Source organism: Anopheles arabiensis, chromosome X (genome assembly GCF_016920715.1).
Source record: "Anopheles arabiensis isolate DONGOLA chromosome X, AaraD3, whole genome shotgun sequence".
In the NCBI taxonomy this organism is placed as follows: Eukaryota; Metazoa; Arthropoda; class Insecta; order Diptera; family Culicidae; genus Anopheles; species Anopheles arabiensis.
In genome coordinates, this window is record NC_053519.1 from 9,426,926 (window position 1) to 9,451,457 (window position 24,532).

The 24,532-nt window shown below is 44.9% G+C and overlaps 2 protein-coding genes across 14 annotated transcripts in view; one reads left to right on the plus strand and one right to left on the minus strand.

Annotated features, from left to right (window-relative positions):
- Positions 1-3,162: 3,162 nt before the first annotated feature.
- Positions 3,163-15,918, minus strand: LOC120905857 (E3 ubiquitin-protein ligase znrf2). 10 transcript variants are annotated; one of them, XM_040317099.1, is made up of 7 exons: positions 15,374-15,918; positions 11,215-11,979; positions 9,667-9,943; positions 7,109-7,246; positions 6,693-6,788; positions 5,078-5,183; positions 3,163-4,970 (listed from the first exon to the last, which is right to left on the minus strand). In XM_040317099.1, the coding sequence occupies exons 3-7, from the start codon at positions 9,764-9,766 to the stop codon at positions 4,913-4,915; spliced, it is 498 nt and encodes a 165-aa protein (XP_040173033.1). In that variant the 5' UTR covers positions 9,767-9,943; positions 11,215-11,979; positions 15,374-15,918; the 3' UTR covers positions 3,163-4,912. The 10 variants fall into 10 exon arrangements, with proteins under 10 accessions (XP_040173033.1, XP_040173028.1, XP_040173037.1 ...); XM_040317094.1 differs by having other exon boundaries at positions 11,138-11,979; XM_040317103.1 differs by having other exon boundaries at positions 11,940-11,979; positions 15,374-15,536.
- A 2,317-nt stretch (positions 15,919-18,235) lies between these two features.
- Positions 18,236-24,532, plus strand: part of LOC120906010 (RYamide receptor) — a 115,510-nt gene continuing 109,213 nt past the window's right edge. For 2 of the 4 annotated variants that reach the window (XM_040317405.1, XM_040317402.1), the window contains exons 1-2: positions 18,236-18,421; positions 19,147-19,763. The gene's annotated coding sequence lies outside the window, so the exon portion shown is untranslated. The remainder of the gene's footprint in view (positions 18,422-19,146; positions 19,764-24,532) is intronic. The other 2 variants (XM_040317404.1, XM_040317403.1) reach the window with 2 other exon arrangements.

The window sequence follows — 24,532 nt, forward strand, 5'->3', positions numbered from 1 at the left end:
ACTTGTTTTGCGTTGATTTTCTTTCCTCTTCGCCTTACTTTAATTGCTATTTCCCTCCCCTATTCGTATAATCAATGTTATATTTAACTAGGCTTACTATTGCAGCTTTGCTTACTGTTTACTTCCTACTCCCTACGTACCTTTCTTCTTGAAGTGCGGTGTTGCAGCGTCGTGATTGCTGCGCCAAGCACCAGCCTGTGTGCGCGGGTGGGTTTTCCTTGCTGCTGGTTCCCGGCCCGTTGCTGTTTCGTTGCTCTATTGATTGGTTGGCTATCCTCTAATATGTATGTGTAATCTGTGTGTTCCACGTCGAAACACGTGTGTTGCCCCGGTATCACGCTTTGCAAGTTGTTGTTTTTCATGGTTTTGTACAAAAAAAAAAAAAAAGAAAAGAAAAACACTAGACATTATTGCCCTCCCAGAGCAAAGAATTCTCACACCATTTTCTTTGTCCTTTGCGGTTTGAAGGTTTAAGGAAAAAGCAAGCGTACAAACAAAACAAAAAATACATTTTTTCCAGTTCAAAGTGTAAAGTTTTTTTTTTTATTTACAGCAGATCTCGTCGTGCGTCCGTTCAACGCACCCACACACATACGCGCACATTCCTTCCTTCCACGCCCCGCGCTCTTCTTCTTCTTTTTCTTCTTCGTCTAATTCTATATTATATTCGGCTTAAATCCCATCCCCCCGTTTTCTCTGTTGCCCCCTGCTGGGTTTCATTCTCATGTTCACGCGCCAAAAACCCGCTTTTCCGTCCTCTCTCTCTCTCTCTCTCTCTCTCTCTCTCTCTTTCTCTTTCTCTTTCTTACTCTCTCTTTCTCTCACACACACAGCACGGCACAAACCCCCCCCCCAACGAACAAGAATGTAAAACAACCGTTCCGCACGTTTCCGTATTTTTTTCACAAATTGATTAATCACACTGTTTTTTTTCCTTTTCTCTCTCTCTCTCGGTTTTTTTTTTTGTTTTGTTTTGTTTGCCAAAACCATGAACAAACAAATCAAAGAAAAAGAGTACACTAAACACGAAATACATATCCCCGGGGGGAGGGCAGGGCGATTAAAACCGAAACAAGTAACGCCGATAAAAGGTAAAATTTCTTACTGCTGCAAGTATTTTGTTTGTTTGGTTGGTTGGTTCATGTGTCTAAGTGGCTAAAAACAAAAAATTAAAAAATTAGAAAAGAGTAGCAAAATACAGTTAAAAAAAAAGAAACAAAAATTAAAACCAAACATTTGCACAGTTAATCACAATCAAGTAACGCTTCTCACAGTGTGTGTATGTGTAGGTGTAGGTGTCTTCGCTCAATTTTTCTGATCAATTTTGTTGCTGTGTGTTTCTGCTCTTCCTTTTCGCTTTTTGTTACTAATCCTCTATCTTCTGGGTTTTTTTTTCCGATCAGTTTACTTCTGCGGCTGTTGTGTCCCTCTATGTATGTCTTTCTCTCTCCATCTCTCTCTCTTTCTCTCTCTTTCTCTTTCTCTCGATCAATAATAAAGCCTTAAAATGTATGTTAATATGTTTGTGTTTTGTTCTACATATGTCGAATGCCTTCGCTTTTACGTATGGGTGTGTTTGTTTTGTTTTTTCTTTTGTTTACTCTTCATGCCAACAATTTTCTCTCTCTTTCTCTCTTTTTTTCTTCTTTCTCTCTTTCTCTGTTTTTTTCTTTCTCGCTCTTTCTCTCGCTCTGGCTGCAGTGTGTGATCGGGATCGTTTTTTTTGTTTTGTTTTGTTTTGTTTTGTTTTGTTTTGTAAAACAACACGCTTTTGACTACTCCGCGACTTCCGCGGGACACAACACAAAATGGGGTATGACACACAACGCAGGACCTCCTCCTCCTCCCTTCACCCCAATCCCCAATGCTCTTTTCTTTTCGCTTTTCTTTTGTTTTGTTTTTGTTTTGTTACTTCTTTCCTGGGGCGTTGCGGTGTGGTTCCCTCCCAATGGTGGGCCTATTTCTAGGTATCGTTTAATTTTCCTTTAACGTGTTGCTTCCCTTCGGCTCTCTCTTTCTTTCTCTCTCTCTCTCTCTCTCTCTCTCTCTCTCTCTCTCTCTCTCTCTCTCTCTCTCTCTCTCTCTCTGTCTAAAGCTATAAGGTCATTCCGCCTCCCCCCTGGATTGCCATTTATGCCAGCTATTTTACTAATTCATTCTCTCTGCTTTGTTGCACTGATCAAGAGCAAGGGGTTTTGCGCCGCTTGCTGCCGCCCGCCCAACTTACCAATAAACCAACTCTATCGTATCACACTTAGCGGCCGCTCCCACATGGCAGGGAGGGGAAAGAAGGGGTTGGGAGGGAGGGGAGGGGAATTAAACAGTTCTGTTGCCGGCCTCGCTCCATTTCGTTTTTCCCTGCTAATTAATATTGCTCTATAGATGCGTCTCTTATTTCATGGCTCGCCGCACACTACCTTCTGCCCCCGCCCCCTCCCCACCCCATTCCCTCCCTATCCGCAATACACTGTCCAAATGATTTTTTTTTCTTCCTTTTTTTCGTCTGGATTTAGGTTTTGTTTTTTTAGCACCTTGACTCTCTCTCTCTCTTATCTCTCTTTTGCCCCTGACTATTGTGCCTACTATATACATGCCCCTCCCCCCTCTGGGAGCTCTTTCTCTCTCTCTCTCTCTCTCTCTCTCTCTCTCTCTCTCTCTCTCTCTCTCTCTCTCTCTATATCTATCTCTCTCTCTCTCTCTCTCTCTCTCTCTCTCTCTATCTCTATCTCTCTCTCTCTCTCTTCTACACACTCACAAAAAAAAAAACAATATTTTCACTACAATACCGACCCCTCACCCCGAGCGCACAGTTCTAACCAGCAGCGTACAGTTGGCAGCGCTAGCAGGCAGTCAAGCAATCTCCCCCCCCCTCCCCACCCGGCAACTCAAGGAAATCCACAGCAAATTCCCTGCCACACACAGCAATTTTTTTTCCACTAGCATTTGAAAGCCCATAGTTCTTGTTTTCCATTGTCTCTCTCACTCTATCTATCTCTCTCTCTCTCGCTCTTTCTGTTAATTTTTCCTAATTTTTTGTCTGATTTTGTTTTTTTTTGTTGCTTTTTGCTTGTTTGTAAGCTCCGCTTTCAGTAATTTTTTTTGTCAATTATCCTGTGTGTGTGTGTGTGTGTGTGTGTGTGTGTGTGTGTGTGTGTGTGTGTGTGTGTGTGTGTGTGTGTGTGTGTGTGTGTGTGTGTGTGTGTGTGTGTGTGTGTGTGTGTGTGTGTGTGCGGGGATCAATTCTGCCCAATTCGCTGCTTTCAGGCACGTTTGCTCCACAATTTCGCGCGTACTACTTCTGAATGTGTACCAAAAATTGCTTGCCGCCTTTTCCTCTGTTTTCTTTTCTCTCTTTTTTTGTTTGCTTCTCGGCTGAACAGGCAAACGATACCCCCTTGCACACACACTCTGGGCATGCTGTTTCTTCTGTGTGTGTGTCTGTGTCCGTATTCAGGCCATCCGTCCTGCTGTCCTGCTGTAATCATCCGTCCTGCTGTACACTAATTAGAGCCTTTATGTACAAGAGCTATATTTTAATGGGTTTTTAATTGTTTCTCTTCCTTTCTCTTCTTTTTTTTTTTTTGACATATGTCACTAGCTAGTTGGGTGTTGCATTTTTGCTGCATTTGTTTTTGTTTTGTTTTTTTTTTTTGTTGTTCGTTTTCTTTTTGCGGGCGCCACCTATTTTCGCTTTTCTACCTTGGGCCCGGCTAAATAGCGTGCTCTGGGGAGCCAGAGAGAATGTTTCCACCTTTTTTTACGTGTTTTTCGATTCGTTTAGTTTTTAACCTTGCCTTGCACAGAACAAGAAGAGATCTTGGTTACGGGGTGTACTGCACCACCGCCGCTGACCGCTGAGAGCTTTCGAAACGATTTTGTCGGCATCGCTCGAAAACCGATGAGGTGGTAAATTACAACAAAAAACAAAGCCAATTTAAATTGCCTCCTTAGTTTTCGTACTGAATTTGACGCGCTTATTAACGGAGGGGAAGAGCAAAATAAAATATTAATTTAAAAAAAAAACCCAAAACAAAGCAAAAAAGCGAATTCAAATGTCCAATTTTGCGCTACTGTTCGTCCGTTGAGCAAATGGGGTTTTGTTGCGCTGTAAGCGTGCTCGGTGTGCAAAAGAAAGGTAAGCAAAACCGATCGGGCTACGTAACAAACGGTAAGGTGTAATTGTGTTTGTATTTTGTTTGTTTTTTTTTATGTAATTTGGAAAATAGTCAAAGCCGAGGCCGAGGCGATAAAAATTGTAACTGGGAACAGTCGGAACGGAAAAAAGAAACCCCTGCCTCCTCCCATCCCGTCTCGGACGGGACGTTCTACTCTTAACCCCCCCCCCCCCCTTCCCCTACCTTGTGGACGCTCTGCGCAAATAACAAACGGGTTTCAATAACAAACATTAACCTACAACAAAAAACACCGTCAACAGCATTGAACGTCCCGCAGTGTTACGTGCTGAAAGATGCCGCTCCATTCCACCGTCGGCATGCTGCGTCACCATCCGTCACCATGCTCGCTCGTGTTGCTGCTGCTGCTGCTGCCGGGAGGCGTCGTACCGGCCTACTAATTCCATCATTCCGCTCGTCCTCTCCCTCCCTTCCTGTTTCGCGCCATTCCGTTTAATGTCCTTTCAGGCGCGCATGCACACACATACAATCGAGCTCATCCCCTCGTTCATTCGATCTCTCTCTCTCTCTCTCCCTCTGTATCTCCCCCTTCCCCTAAAAATAAGAAAAAAATGATGTTCGGTGGCCGGCCGGGAAGGGGGCGTGGGGTGTAGACGGCTTCTTGCAGTTTAAAGTTTCGTTTCTTGCAAATTCATTACTACTGCTGCTGCTGCTGCTGCTGCTGCTGCTGCTGCGGCTGTTGTTGTTGTGTTTGTTTTTCGTTACAAATTGGAATTCCACTAATCGCCCGGATGTTCCGGGCAGCTACGATTCACTTCAAACCATTTGTCGATGCATCTGTTCGGGCCGGAAAGAGCAGAAGAAAAAAGGACAGGGAAAGGGATGTGAATTAAACTGAATCGGAACTCGGAACTGCAGTTTGTGCATGTGCATGGTCAGCTTACACTTTATGGTAGATGCATAAGCACGGAAGTCTAGCAATGATATCACCAGGAGATAGATCCTCTAAGCAAATGACACACTCGCCCTTTGCATCGGTTAAACAGTCCTCTGGAAAGGAAAAAGGAAAGGTTAGTAAACAAAACAGGAGGAGCTGCCCGATTCCGATTCTGTGTTCGGAATCAATTTCGGAGACGATTCCGATGCTGGAATCGATTCCGCTTCCGATGTTAGAATCGATTCCGATTTCGATACTGGAATTGATTCCAATTCCGATGCTGGAATTGATTCCGATTCCGATTCCGATACTGACTTCGACTTCGATTCCGATGCTGGAATCGATTCCGATTCCGATGTTGGAATCGGTTCCCATTCCAATACTGGAATTGATTCCGATTCCGATGCTTGAAACGATTCCGATTTCGATGTAGGAATCGGTTCCGATTCCGATACTGGAATCAATTCCTATTACGATGCTGCATTATGATTCTGATTCCGATACCGATGGTGGAATCAACTCCGATTCGGAAGTTGGAATCGATTCCGAATCCGATGCTGGAATCGATTCCGAATCCGATGCTGGAAACGATTCCGATTTCGATACTAGAAACGATTCCGATTTCGATACTGGAATCAATTCCGATACCGATGGTGAAAACGATTCCGATTCCAATACTGGAATCGATTTTGATTCCGATGCTAAAATCGATTCCGATGCTGGAATCGATTCCGATGTTGGAATCGATACCAATTTCGATACTGAAAATGATTCCGATTCCAATGCTGGAAATGATTCCGATTCCAATGCTGGAAACGATTCCGATTTCGATGCTGGAATCAATTCCGATACCGATGGTGGAAACGATTCCGATTCCGACGCTGGAATCGATTCCGATTCCGACGCTGGAATCAATTCCGATTCCGACGCTGGAATCGATTCCGATTCCGACGCTGGAATCGATTCCGATTCCGATGCTAAAATCGATTCCGATGCTGGAATCGATTCCGATGTTGGAATCGATTCCAATTCCGATACTGGACTTGATTTCGATTCCAATGCTGGAATCGATTCCGATTCCGATGCTGGAATTGATTCCGTTTCCGATTCCGAAACTAGAATCGATTCCGAATCTGATATCGGAATCGATTCTGAATCTGATGCTAAAATCGATTCCAATTTCGATGTTGAAATCGATACCAATTCCGATTCTGGAATTTATTCCGATTCCAATGCTGGAATCGATTCGGATGCTGGAATCTATTCCGATTCCGATGTTAGAATCGATTCCGATTCTGTTCCGGTAGCGGCATCAGAATTGGCTTCAGAATTGAAATTAGCTCCGAAATGAGTATCAGTTCATGAATTGAAATGAGAAATTTCAGAAGCGAAATCAGTCCGGCAATCTCGATGAGAATGGATCGATTACAAGCAAATTTTGATTCTTGGCGGCTATCAATACGCGTCATTGGATCCAAACGTCTATTCTCATGAGGATGCCGAAACAGACACCGATTCCGAGGCCGTTTTTGATTCCGGAGCCGATTCCGGAAACTTATTCCAGGCCTACTATACACGGACGAGAACTTAATTTACCCCATCACTACTACAAACACACATACCATTATATGATAGGCGAGGCTTCGTTAGGCACATTACTAAATGACACTCGATGTCGTCAGGCGTCACAAATTTGCTACATACTGGACATTTTATACCTGCAGTGGGGTGGAGAAAGAGGAAAAACAGTTTAGATTAATCAAAGCCATCACTCTCTCTATCGCTCTGCAGTGCGTGTTCCCATCCCTTTTGGTCGGATAAATTTGCCCATCTCTTGGTCGCTCCCCCAGCGGACGGACCAGGCCACAAAGCAAGCAGCGAGAAGGGGAAAAAGCGTTACACAGGATCCACGATCCGCCCTTTCGCCTATATTCTCGATGCACCTCCTTTTGCCCCCCTGAACACGTTTGTCTAGCAAGTGAATGACGTGGGAGGAAGGACAATGGAAGGGTGGAAGTGGAGGGGGGCCGAAACTCACCATTGATTGACCAGATATGAGTAGGTAGTGATGTTGCGTACACTCTTCCCAAAGCAAGCGGAGCACTAGCCGCGGCATTTTCTTCCGCCGAGCTACTATCGGGATCGGGATTAGCGGACGATATTTCGTACGGTGCGCCTACAGAGAAAATGGAAACAATACGGATTGTGTGTTTTTTTTTTGTTTTTTGTTTGGTTTCGATTGTGTGAGGTGCAGAAAATGAAGGGTGCAGAACAGAAAAACGTGCGTGGGGTTGGATATGAAGGATGAAAGAAGCTAAAAAAACACAAACAAACACATCCCACAAGCGATAATTACACAGGAGAATAACTAGCGATCCAACACCGTACAACGGACAATTTATGCTAAAAACAGAACCAAAAAAGGAACAAGTGGCGCTATAACAAGTGCCCATCTTCTCTATAACCAAAACCCTTACTTGTGTGACCACCTACCCCGGAGTGGGTCATACAGTTTGCTCATCACCCCCTCGGAATGAAAAACGTACTTCTTGGGCTGTTTGGCTTTTCTTCCATTACTTCTGCAACATGTCACACATTTTTGTGTGCGCCACTTTTACAACGGAAAAGCATTTCGCTTCGGTTCTGCTGGCAGCCGTGGTGCAACTAAATAGGGGAATTTTGCATTCATCTCTGATACATGATAAACTAAAAAAATCCTGCCACGAAGCCATAATTAAACATGATAAATTAACTTATATGTTTTGTGATGTTCACAACGTCCAGAGACGTCAATTTACTCCAATGAATTATCAATTTCCAATAAAAAAAAGCGCTCTACTACGAAACCTGCCTAAATAGTGCTTTAAATTGTGCACTACACAATTTGGTCCTTCGAACCGGATCTGTTAACTGATAAGCCAGGCATTCTGATGACGTAAGCGTTTCAATAGCTGTTCTTTTGGGACCTTTGAAGTTGCTCATTAAATTAAAGCAATTTAGCTAGAAGCTTGCAATATTCCCTTAAACGGTTGGGCTATTTCATTATATGATTCGAAATTCTGTATAGGCTTCTTTTTTTTAGCGAAGCTGTGTTTTGCATAGAACCTCACATTTGTTTGTTTTAATTCTGTGTTATGTATTGTTTTTGGCACGTAATCGTTTTCCTTAATTGTATAAACTTGGTAAAATGTTTTATTATGTGCGAAAATACGTATCATTGTTGCCAATTATAGTCTTAGCTAAATTTAATTTAATAAACTTTGAAATTGTAAGAATTACTTGATTTAAAACACATCTTCCCTAAATTTGTGAAATCTATACCACTGCTAGAACCGAACGGAAACGCTTTTCAGTTGCGAAAAGGCCAACTTCCAAAAAAATAGGTATTACCTACCCGGGTAGGTCGTTATAAAAGTAAGGGATACGAATTGAGATCTTCTTCTATTTGGACTACGCGGACATGCCGGCTTATACAGGCTTTCGAGAATTAATTCATTACTACGCAGCCAGATAGTCAATCCTACCAATTGAAATAAATATTGTTAAAAAATATTGTAAAAGATTGTAAAATTCTATTTCTTTTAACTGAATTTTTAAATAAGCAATACGGCCTTTTTGGACCGTTACTCCTGAATAAAAAAAAAACTGAATTTTTAACGAAACTTGTGAATCCTGGTATTTGTAACCAGTGCTGCAAAATGTCACTGTCAATGTCATAAAAAAATCTGACTGAAACAAAATCCATATCAGCGTCACGTACTCAATTGTGATAATCAGAGGTGATACTCTGTGGTGCGACCAATGCATGCTTCGTGACAATTTTGCGACCATCGCATGGTCAGTCACTATGTCATGACTATTTTTTTTGCTGCGATCAGTTTTGCAAAATGTCACTGACATAGTCATGACAAACTCCGGCTGAAACAAAATCATGTCAGCGTCACGAGCTATGTGATGATCAGAGGTGATACTCAAACAGTTGTTGCGACCATCACATGCTTGGTGATATTGAGTGCAACCAATTCTTGGACAGTCACTTGGTCGTGACATTTTCTGTCACCAAATATCAGCAAGCATGTGATTGATCCACGAACTGTTTTAGTCTCACCTCTGATCATCTCAGTTGTGTACGTGAGCTGATTTGAGCTTCGTTTCAGTCATGAGTGTTGGTGACACAGTCATGATTATGCTTGCGCCGGCATTAAGCTCAGCTTGTCAGTCAGAGTATCGCGTTGGGCACAAGCATTTGCATATCGTGTTCGGCATGTCATGACGCACTTTCATTGAGTATCAGCAATGAGCATCAAGCTACCACTTGATATGTTATTTGTTTTCGTTGGTGAATTTTTCGTGATGCCCATGACATTTTGCAGCACTGTTTGTAACGTTTCAAGACAACATCGGAAATCTTTCAAAAAATATAAATCATTTAAAAGGCAAAACATTTGAGGTAGGCGGTTATAGAGATGATGGTTGAACAAAAACAAACCCCCCCGGGCAACAATAACCGAAACAATAGATAGGAGTTTGTTTTTTTTTTGTTTTTTCTGGGAATGCCAAACGGGGATGCTGCGCGGGATTGGGGCCCGTGCGTACCTGCGGTGCCGGACACCACATCGCTGCTGCTGCTGGTCGAGAAGGTGCGTGCCCGGGGACTCTGCTGTCCTCCATTCGCGGTGCTCGCCTTTATTCCCATTGCCGCCGGTTCATTCAAACGACCGTTCGCTCGCGTAACCGCGCCGCAACTGGACGCGCCTGTTGTGTGTGTGTTTGAGTCGCGTGTGTTGAAACGGCCTGCCTTTGTTGGCTCTCTTCTTTCTCTTATTTGACGGTCAAAAGCGGCGGCCCCCCGTCGTCTGCACGCTCTGCGCTCCTACAAAGAAAGAATGTGGGGAAAAAGACATTAGTTGAATCGAGAAGATATGGGGTTGGTGGAAATGTTTGTGATTGAAAGAAACAATTTTTTTTATGGATGGGGGTGTGCCTGCTGCTCGACGCGGTTCCTCTTCCAATGCCACAGTGCCGCGTTTGTATGTGTGTGTTTGATGGACGATTTGATTGCTGGTGGAGAGCAGACGGCGACAATCCGTTGTGTCAACGCCGTCGCGCCCGGATCCCAGCGCCCATGGGGAAAAGTGCCAGACAACAAAGACGGTATATATCGAAGGAAAGCGCCGGGGGGAGGGGGGGCGATCATACCCGGAAATGGGAGCATGCACTGTGAAGGGGGGCCACAAACACACGTGCAAGATGCACCGTGCACTATTCGCAATACTATCTGGGCCCAGGGAAACGGGGGGGAGGTCGTCGTCTCGACAGGCGCGTTTGAGCGATAGCCAACAACCTTTTGGCTTCTTTCGTGTTCTTTTCCTTGTGTGCTGTTGTTGTTGTGCTTGGGCTGCCTCCTGCTTGCGATGAGACAAAGCGCTGGTAGTGGCTGTCGCCCCCGGGGGTTGGAGTGGTCCCCGTGTGTTTTTCTTCTTTTCTTGCAGATTGACAAACCAAACACACACGCGCACGCACACCTACAGCACCGTTTGCACACAGTGAGACGCGCGTTCCTGGCGCTTATTAGATAAAACAGACACACGGGACACACACACACACACCACCGATTGGTGTTGTAATTGGCTTCCGCTGCTTTTTAGTATTCTTTTTTTTTCGTTCTCCTTCTTCCTTCTGCTGCAGCAGCTGAGAGTTGAACACGAAGAGAATTGCTGCTTTTTGTGTGTGTGCGTTTTTTTTTCTTCTGTTGTTGATGTGGATGACAGGACGGAAAGGTTGATCGGAACAGGCATTCACACACAAACACACACAGACGCGCAGTTTAGGCTTTGGAAGACGCTAGCGGGGGCGATCCGGTGCTGCCCTTCGGGGAGGACAACAGGACCCCCTCCTCCCACCATCTCCCTGGCCCTTTCTTTCCTTCCGCGAAACGCTAACCTCTAGCAGGACAAAAGTGACATACACAGACACACACACACACAAACACACCCCTGTGAGAATAGCCTAAGAAAGCGAAAAAAAGGTGGGCTAGATTATTGCACAAGATTTTGTGTGTGCTCACCCGTAGTATAACAATCACACGCACAGGGACACACGCACACACACACACACACACGGGGACACAGATTTTAACACGACCCTGCCTGTGCTGCTTCGCTGCGACGACGACGACGACGGTGAGAATGACGCCTGACGTTTGCCGTTCGCTCACGAGGCGGGCGGCGCGCGCTCACTAGCTGCCTCTGCTCACGCTCACGCGCTGTCAAAACGTTTGTTTTGCGGTGCCGGGAGCTCGCTTCTCGGAACTTCGCTGCTGCTTCGCCAAATGATTTTTTTGTTACCTTCACGTACACACACACACACACACGCGCGCTTTGTCTATCTCGCTCTTGCACAAGCAGAATTCCTTTGCTGATGGGTTTAATTAGTTTTACACACACCCACACACACACACACTGGGGGGACACTGGGCGTTTGGATCGTCGTTCACGCACAGAAAATCACAGCACAGACGCACACAACGGCAAAGAGCGCGGTGTTTTTTCTTTCTAAAAGCGATGAACCATTGTGTCCTCCCTCTGACTCACTGACACTTTCGCAGTTCGCGAAACACAATATCACAAACGCACCAACACGACGAACAAGACTGATCGGGTCAGATCAAGTACAAATATGTTTCGCATTCGCTCGCCTCGGTGAGATTGAGTGCTGGCGGGTTCGCTGTTTGACTGTCGAGATTGGATGGGCCCCGGGGGGGATCGGGGATGGGTGGTGTTGCGAGGCAACGAAACTCGGCACCGTCTTTTGTTTCGCCAACAACAACAACAAAAACGATAGAACGAAACGTCTCACTGATCACTCACACGCAAACTCACGCACGACGGCTCGATGAACACAGCTGGGCTGTTAATCGAAATAAGAGAGAGAGAGAAAAAGAGAAGCAAAATAGAGAAAAAAAACACACGTTAGGGAATGTTATTCGATACAATTGTAGGAACATTCTTTTACAGGCTGTATGGCACAGGCTTACTATTTGTTTCCTATTACAAAGCTAACAGTGTGGACAATGATTAGAATTTTAGCACACACACGCACAAAAATTGCTCTGTCAGCTTCGCGATGCCACCTTCGAGCTCACTCACTCGCTCACTCGTTCATGCGCTCACCGTGCCGTTGAAATGTCAAGTTCGCACAATAGACACACACAGAGACGCGCGCACAGTTGCGACTGATGCGACGAAACACAAAACCCAAAACAATCGGTCTTGCCTCTCTTCCGATACGCTATCAAACACAGAGGCACACACACACATACATACACACACGATGGCTATTAATAATGCAATAGTTGTATGCGTGCTGTGCTGTGTGCTTGTGATAGCGGAAACGAGACAAGCGATACAACTTAATCCATTTGCGCGAATCCTGCCCGTCTCTCTCCTGGACCTTTTGCACACCCCTCGTTGCTACTACCTACTGTCCACTACAAGCGGGGATCGAACGGCTCCTCTTCCTGTGTGCGCACAGAACTTAGCAGCGTTTCTGACAGGAGCCACCTTCTGACAGCTGATGGCGCGCCGATCGTTGTGTCGCAACTGCGAACAGAACACAGGTCGAAAAAGCCTCGGCCACCACCGACATACTGCTAGGAGGGGGAAATCCTCGGACCGGTTTCGTCCGCGGCACGGTTCAAGCCCGAAATCGAACACCTTTGCACCGAAAGCGGATCTTTCTGTGTATGTGTGTGTGTGTGTGTGTTGGCTAATATGTGGTCCAACAAACAAACAATTTAAAAAAAGGCTAAGACGTAGTTACCAAACACTAGTACGAAATGAAAACAACCTCATTCTTGCCAACACACAAACGTGTCGCTCGCTCGCGGTCGTGTGTGTGTGTGTGTGATTAGAAAATGAGCCTAAGAAAGGGCGCTGATAAGAGAAGCACGGTTTTAGTACCTCATTACGCATAAAGAGGTTCAACTGCTGATCGATATGACACACACACACACACCAGCACAGAAGAAGCGTTCTGCGTCACCAAACAAGAGATATGCGTCGTTCTCGCTGTGTGTGTGCGTGCGTGCTTTGTACTTCCGCGAGCAATGATCTACACTGAAATGGGCCATCCTTGGGCAGAGGTGCGGCAAAGTGGAAGAGGCACAAGCGCGCGACGTGTGTGTGTGTGATGTTGTTGTTTTTGTTTGCTTTTGATAACGCGTGATTATAAGGGTAGCCATTTAACAGCGCCGCAATCTCCGCCACCAGAGTGCTTGGGAAGGGAGAGCAGTAAGAGACAGATTTGGTTGGCCCTGCTTCCCCCACAGCACCACCATTTTCTCTCCATCGCCCCCAGTCCGTTGATGACTTACGGTTGCGGGAGCAATTAAATATAGTTCGATCTGGGACACAGTGTGCGCACCACCACCTACAACAACACCAACGTTAAACACACACAGCCATAGATAGAGAAAGAATTGGATCGAAATTGGAAAGCAATGAAGTGTGCGGTTTGCGATTTAGATGACCCTTCGCTTTGTATGCGTGTGGGGACCGGGTCCCGAGACGAAAGATAAAGCCGTGGTCGAGCGACAGAGTACGGGGGCATTTACCTGACGCAACTCGGATCAAAAACGAACCGATCGCCGTGTATGTATAGGGAAATTTTGTGTATCTGATCTAGTGTGTCGCATGCTATCTGTTCTCAGTGCGCCGCTGACGTCGGTCGCCGCCGGGCAGGCTTACTGACCACTATACTATCGAGGAAACTTTCTTTCTAGCTCAACTGGAATACCTCTGCAATCACAAAACACACGCATACACTGCACGCAATAAGTGGCGTATGATGCGAATTCACACAATCAACAGAGTAGGCTTTGCCTTCAGAAGACAAAAGCACACAACGGACCGAGTCCCGAAAGATCGGGCGACAAAGGGGAGGGGGATGGATGACTGATCCTGCATTGGCACTGCTTCCAATAGTGCTGCCTCGCTGGTAGAGCTGCACACACAAGCACACCACTATCACACGGCGACGTCTGGCGGGCGCGTTTGCACTGGAAAATCGCGTTAGATTGAAATTTTGGGGTAAGGGGTAGGTGAGATTGAGGGGTTTGGGGAAACCAAAGTGTGCAAATGTGTGTGCTTGAGGTTTTTCTAGTGCATTTCACAAGACTTCCATGGTTTCCTGTGTTGTATGGTTTTCGATACCTGGAACTGGACGGGCAGTTCTCCTGCCCTCCCGAACGCACACAAAGGCACAACAGCGCCCACCCCGAGTGACACTTCTGGAAGGTTTTTGGGGTGTTCGTGTATGTGTGGCAGAGGCTTTTGTGAAGGCGCAATAGATCCGGGGAACCTGGGAGGAGGTCTTGGTTGGGAAGTAGGGATGCCTACTTTCAAATCTGCGCTTCTCGCCTGTTCTCTGTGTCACTGCGATGAAAGCTTCGTATTTAAGAAGTGATTCTTCTTCACCCCCTCCCCTTCCTATCCCACTCGCAACCCAACAGCTTCTCTCTATCACTCGCTCGATCGCTGGACAAAATGTCAAAAGCACATGCTACCAACATTGACCAGAGAGAGAGAGAGAGAGAGAGAGAGAGAGAGAGAGAGAGAGAGAGAGAGAGAGAGAGAGAGAGAGAGAGAGAGAGAGAGAGAGAGAGAGAGAGAGAGAAAGTGCGCTCGCGAGACTCACAGAAAGAACAGGAAATATAATCGAACGGCGAGGAGGCATCAGCAGCAGCCGCCGCCGCCAGCCAGGCAGGCGAAAAATCGAGCGCAACCACTTACTATTGCGTTGCTGTTTGAAATTCGTCTTCCTCGGCTGATGTTGATGGATTCGAGGGGTTTTCGTTTGTGGGGCGAGGATGGCTTGAAGATTACAGGCAGGGTGGCGGTTTAACATGAAACGGATGGCCGAACAAAGGAGGGTTCGGAGTGTTGTTGAAATTGGACGAGTAGAGCAAAAGAGAGAAAGGTTGGGGCGGGGAAGGTGGTCAAGAAAAAAAAAGGGAAGTCAGGCAAAGCAGAATTCTCACACATACACCAAGCACACACACAATGACGGTGCAGTTACGACGGGGGAGTGCATATTGGATGCCGTCGTTTCACTATGGTCTAGCGTGTGTTTGTGTGTGTCCGATCCCTTTGCTCTGCTGCTTATTGCACTTGTGCACAGAAAAATCAACCGCCCGCGCCTCAGCTAGACCACACACCAAAATCAACCCCCTCCCCCTCGCGCCCTCTCACGCCCACACAGGTAGAGCTCGCTACACACCTACATACGGACACACATCCCTTACCTTTCCGGATATCCGCAACTGCGGGCGGTACACACAGGGACCGCACAAAGCTGTTTGACGACGGTGGCTGGGTTTTCTTTTTCAAGTTCCGTTCCCGTGGTCTCGGGAGCTGTTACCACTCCCGGTGACACAGTGTGCCCTGTGGGTGTGCTGCCTCTGCACGTCCTTTACACTCCGTCGCCTGCTTCGACCAGGCGCTCGCTAGACTGTTACGTTTTGCTGCTGCCGACTGGTAGGCCCCACATCCGACCTTACAAACGCACACACCGCACACAGCCTTCCTAATTCACGGTTCTGCACAGATTACGGCTTGTGATACACGCTCCGTCGTCGGTTCGTCGCAGCCCGTGCGGCTATCTTTTCATCTTTACCAAATCACAAGAAACGCACACTCGCGCTGGGAGGCCCACAAGAGACGTCTGTCCGTCTCGAACGCAAACACACACTCTGGCGCACGCACGCACACGCTCGACGGCCCAACGGGAGCCCAATAGGCAGCGCTTGTGTGTGTGTGCTTTTTCCCTTCGTTCTCGAAGAGCGCACAGGTAATGGATGTGTTTCTGAGTGTGTGTACTTGTGTACGCAAATGTTCGGGGAGGAAAAAAAGAAACAACCCGAAAGATTGCCCATCACTACCTGCGATCCGGATGGCACGTTCCTCACCACGAATGGTTGATGGTGTGGTGAATTCGCTTTACAGTCGATCACGCGTGAGTTGGTACAAAATGTAAATGATGTGAGATGTTTTATTTTTTTTTAGCCAGAATTAAAAAAGTTTTTATTGAATATTTGTATTGAAAATGTGAACTGTAGATAAACAATTTGTTCCTTAACTTTAAAAAAATGGTATGTGCTACTTGGCAGTTCACCTACTGTAAATATGGAATCCGGAGTGGTGTTTCAAATGTTACTGTCATTCAAAGATAAAAGTAGGCTCATTTAAAAAAATGACAACAAGACTATAGTTCGTATCATTTAGTTTTCGGAAAATCATTGCTCTTTTTTACTTCTTATATCACCTTATATAGATACGTAACCATCATAAAGCCTGATACAATCATAATTTTGGATCTTTTTGAAATATTTCGTGAAAGATTTGTTGAGAAACATTTCAGCTATCGTCAGCGCAAAATCGAAAGGAGGGAAAAATATACCTGTAGCAAAAAAAAAAAACATCTGGAAAATGTGATGTCTCTGGCAAAGCATTGATTTACTTAGATTAGATTTTGAAGGCGAGTTTGAATAGAATTGTTGACGATTAGCCAATAGTTGGCGTGATGAGTTACATCACAATTAGTGTTTTTTTTTTACTTTTCGACTGGGAGTTATGTGTAAATTAATTGCAGAAATAATATAATTAGTAGCTTTGATGGTTAACAATAATAAAAAGATGTATTTAAGAAATTGTATCAAACGCGTATGGAATTCCTCGGAACACTTTGACTCGGAGATGCTATCCGGCTCTCGTTCAAACCCGAGCAAATTTCAATAAGCTTTACCATTACAACAGAAACTTAACTCATGCAACTTTCCTACACGGTAGCTTTAAGCTTTCTCATTGATTGCTGCTTCAAAGTTTCTCTATTAGTAGTAAGCTTGTTAGTACATCGTTCAGTGAAAAACAAAATAGCTTTGTTCAAAGTTTCTCTCACCTTTTTTTTAAAAGTCGCTTTGGCGCATGTGCTGCTTATTCGTTTTTATCATACGCGACATTTTTCTCAAATCGTTTTACCGAATCTTCCTCCCACATAAAATTTGTCAACTTCGAAGGCTGGGTTGATTTTACTTTCTTTTTAGGTTCCATAATCCACCATTAAATTGCCAAAATACTTGAAAAAGCATTTTGCCAGACTTTTGGACAGACTGCGAAAGCCACTGAGATATTACGCTCCCCGCAGGGAAGAGTCCTACGCTTCAAAGCCTTTCTTACGCTTTATAATGAAGCTGCTTTGCTTCCCTAGCTTCAAACCAAACTGAATGCTATGAAAATCTAAGCTTATCTTATCTAATGTATAGGAGTGATGAATCGCTACTGAAAACTATCCATTCGGAGCGTTTCACACCACGCAAGGACGAAAGGATGTCGCCCGGTTGTGCGCCTTCTTGCGCGCAAGTCGTTTCATTCTTGCTGCAGGATTCGAGCGTCGATCAAAACCGGCGAAGTAAAATGAAGCGGACGTCGACCGCACGTATCCTTGCTATAAAATTGAGCAACTTTTTATAGCAGAAAAAACGTGCACGAATTATGATGCATATCGAATGGCATGTTACCATAACTTGTTAATTAAATGTTCGTGCAAATGAATCAATAACAGTTTGCTTTCTGTTTGAGCAGTCTGGCCGCGTCTGTCTGTTCGGTGGTGTTGCGTTTTTTCCCTTGCTGAATGATTTACGATCGCATTTATGGCACCGAACCGATAACGGCCCGGCGTTCGGATGTGTTGATTGGCTTAATTGTTTTACGCTTTTAATCGATTGTTTCTGCTGATTGCTACTGAGTCACACATACAGAACAGGGACAGTTAGGAGTTTTTTGGGCAAATTTTCCCTAAACCCTTGGGAAAAAGCATGCCCCAACACTTTCCGACGCGGTTGCTGCACTTGCTATATCCATATGCTGTCAGTTTGCTGCCGTCTGCCGTCGAGCTAGCCATCTCAGTCACGCACAGTCGACTCCTTTCATCGTGGCAGCAGGCTGGCAGCTCCGTTTGCCGTTGCCATAAAAGAAAGGCCGTCGGTTGTAAAAAAAACGTGTTTTCCATCCCGCTTCGGCCGGGAAAGCAGCGGCGAAGCAAGCGCTTACACCAGCGGTTTTTGTGCGTGATTGCAGCACAGCTTCGGCCAGTACTTCTGCATCTTCCGACCGGTGTGGATGTGGATCCTCGGCATCGGCTCCCTGGTTAGCGCGCCCTGCCGCCGTGTGTGATCTTTCTCTCTGTGGCTTTTTTTTATTTAACCCACTCCCGTCCGCAAAAATATTCAAACCCTTAACGGTGGTCAGCCACCGCGTTTTGTGTGTGTGTGTGTGTGTGGGTGGTTTGTTTACGGGTAAGGGTTTGGCTTTTAGTTTAAACTGTTTAAGGTGCCTTTTGTTTGCGGGGTGGACGATCAAACTCGGGCTTGCGATCGGTTGCGTGTCCGCTGAAGTTGTGTGCAAACATTTTTCAAACCCAACGCTAAGTCCGCAGTGGTTCAAAACACGCGTGCTAGACAAAAGAACGAACGAAGGAAGCGGATGAATGATTGAAGCATAAGCGCAGGCTTCGGTTTTGGTGGTTTTACTACACAGTGCTGCAGTGTTTGCAAAAGGGAAGCGTTGGAGAGCTGTTGAGAGCGCTCGGGACACGGGCCGTCTGCCCATCAGCCCGCCGTCCAGGTACTGGGACCATCTGCATCCGCTGTTGCGGTTACCGAGCGAGTGATTGAATATTTCATTGTTGCATTCGTAGCGATTGTGCTGCTTCATTTCACGCCGCACGGAAAAGTGGCCCCCTGGTGCACTGCGGTAACGGGTAGGCAGTTCGAACAATGTGAACATCGGCAGCCCGAGACAGCGCCACCGTTGTGGCCATTAGCAGAGTGGCTCCTGCTGGTGACGCTAAGCATTCAAGATTTATTTCACTGTGCCGCATTTTATTTTTCCACATTTTTCTTTGTGGCGTTGCTTCGAAAAAGGGTTGTTAAAGAAGACAAAAAAAAAGTTATGTTTCAGTTTAAACCATTTTGAGCGTTTTTTTTTTTTCTCTCTGCCCAACCTTCCTTCGAAACATCAGTTGAGCAAACTCAATTTCCTTACTTGATCGAATTTTCCACCAACCTGATGGATGCGCCTGGTGTTTTGTGCCGACGCAAAGTGAAGGACGGGCGCGTGCTCTCTCTCTCTCTCCATAATTAAAGTGATACGGTTTCTCCTCTCGGTGCAGTGAATTAAAAGTGGTTTTCCCCCTGCACTACACCCTGCACTTCGCCTACCCCAACCGACTCTTCTCGGGCGACAAGAACCCAATGGTTCCGCCGGATTTTGGCACTGCTGGCGATGGCAAGCGCCTCCAGCCCCTGTCCGGCCCCATGCTCTGTAGACCCGCTGGGTCCCGTGTGTCGTTGTTGCGTTGATGTGAGTGAGTGAGTGAGCGTGCGATTGAGAAACAGAGGCCAATTCTGCAATCAAACATTTCACCGTATTTGCATACGGCAAGAGACGGCAAGAGCAGCTTTAAGAGCCGACCATCAGCAACTACTACCGACAGCCGCTTCAATCAGCCCCTTCCACTCGTCCCCGCAGCCCGCCCTACAGAGCCGAGCTTCTTCGCTGGGCCGGCGGCGTTTGGCTTCGTTAGTTCGATTGTTTCCCTTCGGACGGGATTTTGCCCGATAAGAGCCCCATTTACAGGTAAGCCTTGCAGAAGGGATGGAGGATTGAGATTGTGATAGATTAGAACCTTTTTTTTTCTTCATTTTCTTCTTTGCCCGGAGCCTGCCCGTATCGAAGCCGGGAGGTAGGATAAAAGGCATTGGGGTAAAGAATTCCGTGAATTAATTAGTGCTCTCGGTGTTGGTTTGAAATTTAATTAATATTTTATGACACTTTGTTGATTTCTCGAACCAGCTCGGTACCGGTCCTGTGAGGTACAAGAGAAATTGTATTTTGCTCCTTCTCTTTCATGTCATGCTTTGTGTCATGATGTTGCAAAAGAGTTGCTTGCGCTGCCCTGCTCGTACGTGCTGCTACCTGGAACGATTATACCGGTGCAGTGGATCTTGTGATCTTCCTGCAGGATTCCTACTCAATCGGACCGGTAAACCTTTAGCTTAAGCTTAAACAAATTAGACTGCTGCAGCAGTGCAATGGGGCGTGTTCATTCAAAAATTACATTTCAATTGTTTCGTTCCTCACGCAACGCTCCGCAGGAGAGTGTTCGCGGCGAAAAGGAACGGATAATATCCGCTCAATCGCTACAGCCTGTAGCCCTGTGGCGGGTGTGCTTGTACGAAGTTCCGGTTCCGGTTCCAAACATGTACACACCGACGTACGCGCTACGGCCAGTTGCTTCCTGGGAAGGCAGCTAATGAACGTTTCTTGTTTGCTCCGGCTGCCGAGTTGGATTTAAATTTGAATTGTTCCGATTTCGTGCCTCACTACTCCGGTAAGCAAATCTGTCTGATCGAGCTGATTTCGCTGGAAGAAAGCGCGGCGTTTCCTTTGCTTGCCAGTTTAACGACCTATTGCTTACAGTTTACAGTTTACGCATAAATACTTACGGGCAGCTTCCTGGATGTTGTTGAGTTTGGTGAGCTGTAGGGATTTGTAGGGAAACAAGTGTAGCACTGGAATGGGATTGATATTGTAGTTTTGACCATTCTTCAGTTATTTAGAAAACACATTGCGCTCAACTATTACATTGAATTGAAACCTTTGCCATCGACATTTTTCAATAATAACATCAACATCAAAAGGACAACTTCAAGCATCTGTAAGTCTGAAACAACTTTTAATGATTCAAAAATGTTTTAACAAACAGTTATACGGAAATTAACTTGAAAAGTAATTAATTGCTTTCAATGAATTGAAGAACAGTTTTAGCAATGATTAATGAAGAATTGGTAACTGGTGTTTTCTCTGAAGTATGGACAATGTTCACAGTAATTGGTATCCCAAAAGTTTCTGTTATCATTAAATTCAAAGATGCTTGGCCAATCGAGCCTCAATATACTACAAGTTAGTGAAATATTTTAATCAATCAATGAGGCAACATTGGTGACATTTTCACACCTTAACTTAGGACTTAGAGAAGGACCTATGGAACAGCACTTAATATTGCCATTGACATAATGTAAAGCTTTCGTAGAACAAGAAAACGAGGTGCTTGCGGTATTTCTATGGTTATGGAGATATTTATTAGAGATTATTGGAAACTCTTCAGTTCTTTGGCAAGCAAGGAATCGCACTAAGATGGCTTGGCAGATTATTTCGAACGCAAATAACCCGTTTTGTTGAATGAGTTTTCAAACCGATTGGAAAATACCTTGCCTTGACTTGGCAAGTAAACACAGCTACAAAGGTTGTAACGTTTACGCAGCAAAAATAAGATGGTTAGTTTTGGGTCTTGGGTGAAGAAGTTCAGCTATCGATACCGATTTTGCTCCTTGTGCTTTAAGGGAGTTGGATTTTTTTAATGTAATGCCAAGAGAGGTTTTTAATGCTGTAAGTCTGGTGGAATATATTAATTTGCTGCTAATTAGTTTGTTCATATTAGGTAACAGTGTGAAATCACAACCGCGTACATCGACTTTGATCTTGCTTTCGGCTTATAAGTTTTAGAGCAAAATAATATGAAATAAAAAAATAACGAGAGTGTTCAAAGATTCGAGACCAGCCGCTCGTATTGTTGAGGTTTAAATTAACTAATTGTAAGATGATGGGACTTAATGGCACTCCCCATCGGATACTCCACATCGGACTGATTGGGAGAGCTTTAAAGCACTCAATCATCCACTCAAGATTATAATGAAGTAATATTTTATACCTAAATATATATTCAAGATAGTTTCGTCCTGTCGTCGAACCTTTGAAGGAGAAAGTGGAATGAGCATCATCATCATCATCATCAAACGTTACATCAATTTGCGATTGGCATATTTCTTAAAATCTTGTTTCTAATCAAAACCACTTCTTAGGATGAGAATTGTTTGGAGCTCAAATGAAGTAGATCCTCATTCACTCTAATAATGCTGGGTAAGAAAGCAATGGCAAGATTTCTATTTCTATGCGTTTGGAATACGGCAGGCTACAGTAAGGCAGGCTTCCCAGTTGTTGCTAGTTGATGGAAATTCAAGCAAATAATATTGCCCTTCCTATCACAAGACCAGTATCTCTGGAATCAGCAATAGGGAGTGGTTACATAGAAGAACACAGCGCAAACACATAACGAGACTAATAGAGCATCGGTTGATGTTTTGTTGTTCAATTTCCAAACAAGTTATCCAGTTTAATACAATGCCTCCGTTTCAATAACGTACGCTCTTCTTTTTAGTCACATTTCAAAGAGAATTGGATCTCTGATGCTTAAGCCTAAACTCATCGTTGTGTGCTCCTTTGCTAGCTTTGATTTTTAGGCAGCTTGGTAGAATTGTGAGAGTAGAGATTTAAGTTTAGAATTAAATCGTTTTGCTGAATAATTTAGTAAAATGCTTGAACTCCTTCAATAATTCACATGTTGTCAGTAATGTTTCTTATCGATATTGCATTCATACAGCACAGTTTTATTTATATAAAGCTAGTATATTGTAGAAAAACTTACCTTATACCTCAGCCTCATCCTGTTGCTCCTGTCAAAACATACCGACCATTTAGCCCCAAGTGAAACATTTTACTAACTTTATCTTTAAAAACATTACAGTAAATTAAAATGGTTTTTTTTCGTGTAAATCATAGATAAACATCATGTGCCTGAATAAACATTCTTTTGTTTTTTGCTCGAGTTATATCTTCCATTCTTACGAAAACTTATTTTCGAGACGGTGCAAAATTACATCATTTTGAGCAAACATTTTGAAATCTTACGTTATGAAATGGAGGACCAATGGTCCAATGGAGGAGCCGCTATAATGACGAGCTATACGAGATGTACGGCGACCTCACTGTCGTACAGCGTATTAAGCTCGCCAGGCTCCGGTGGGCTGGCCATGTTGTACGCATGGAAACGGACGACCCAGCCCGTAAAGTCTTTTTAGGCCGTCCACAAGGACAGAGGAGGCGTGGTAGGCCCAAATTGAGGTGGCAAGATGGCGTGGAGGCGTCCGCCATTAAGGCCGGGATAACGGACTGGCAGACGAAGGCGCGAGACCGTGAGCGGTTTCGGACACTCCTGAGGCAGGCCAAGACCGCAAAGCGGTTGTAGCGCCGGATAAGTAAGTAAGTACGTTATGAAACGTTCAATGATTGTATTTAATTTTTTGCAATCAAAAGAAGTTATTATAAACATGTATATTTGCCAATACAGGGTTCTCCAGGGGTTCTCATAGTTGTGGGACACTTCCTTGTCTCTTTCTTATGGGAAGTGTACTTCATATGATGGAAATTGGACACTATGCCACCACTAGATACTATTTTTTGACAGGCTACTTGAAAATTCCTATTAGATTTGTCCAACAAGAGTGCTATATAGTCCAATTCCTATTACATTAAGTTCATTTCACGTAAGAAGCAGTCAATAAAGTGTCCCACTGCTATGAAAACTCCTGGAAAATCCTGTAATGCAGGTGAACATTTCGTCCCACCTAACCATTTTGCCCCAGGTTCTCCTACTGTAAAATTAAATCAGGATGTTGAGGGCAAAAAATCTGGAATCTCCTAAACGCTTGCTGCCGCAACTAAACTTGTTGCTAAATGTAAACTTCGCCCGCAACCGCACATTCTAAAAACATTCCTAAGGCGGTCGCACAGTTGAAGAAATATATTAAAAAAAAAAACATTTAAGAGAAAAATTCTCGCTTTTCCTTTTTTTTTGTTTGCCGCTATGTGGTTGACCGCCGCCAACCGACTTTACGTACGCAAAGTACACACAAAGAGGCTAAGTTTGTTTGTTTTTTTTTGTAATGCCACAGCATGCTTTTTTGTTTTTTTTGTTTTTGCACCCATACCGTTCAGTGGGCCGTTACGGAAGGAGCAAAACAAAAAAGAAGCTAAAATAAAATAAGCTACGCAAAACTTACACGAACACACTAAACCACCGCAAAGCGCGTTTGGCACATTTCAAATATTGGTTGGAGGGAGGGGGGGGGAGCGCACATAAAAAGCATGAGTTGGTACAATTCTTCCCATTGGCGGGAGGCCTTGGCGAAGGCCTAGCTTTTCTTTACAAATTTGCCTCGTGCCGTTTTGCTTGTAAGAGGGGGGGTGGTGGTGCAGGGAAGTGGAAAGGGTTGGGGGGAGGGGTTCATAAAACGGATCGCGAACTGTGTGTGTGTGTGTGTAACGCATAAAATGCAAAACAACAACATGACGCAGCCAAATAGTCGACCGGGAACTGGCGGGAAAGCAATTTATCATAAATCGCTCATATGGAGCGTGGAGCCGGGCGGCACGCGACCACCCAGCAAGGCTTTCCGTGGGTTGGGTGGGTGGATGTAGTGTGGAAAATGACGAAAAAAAACAGCAAG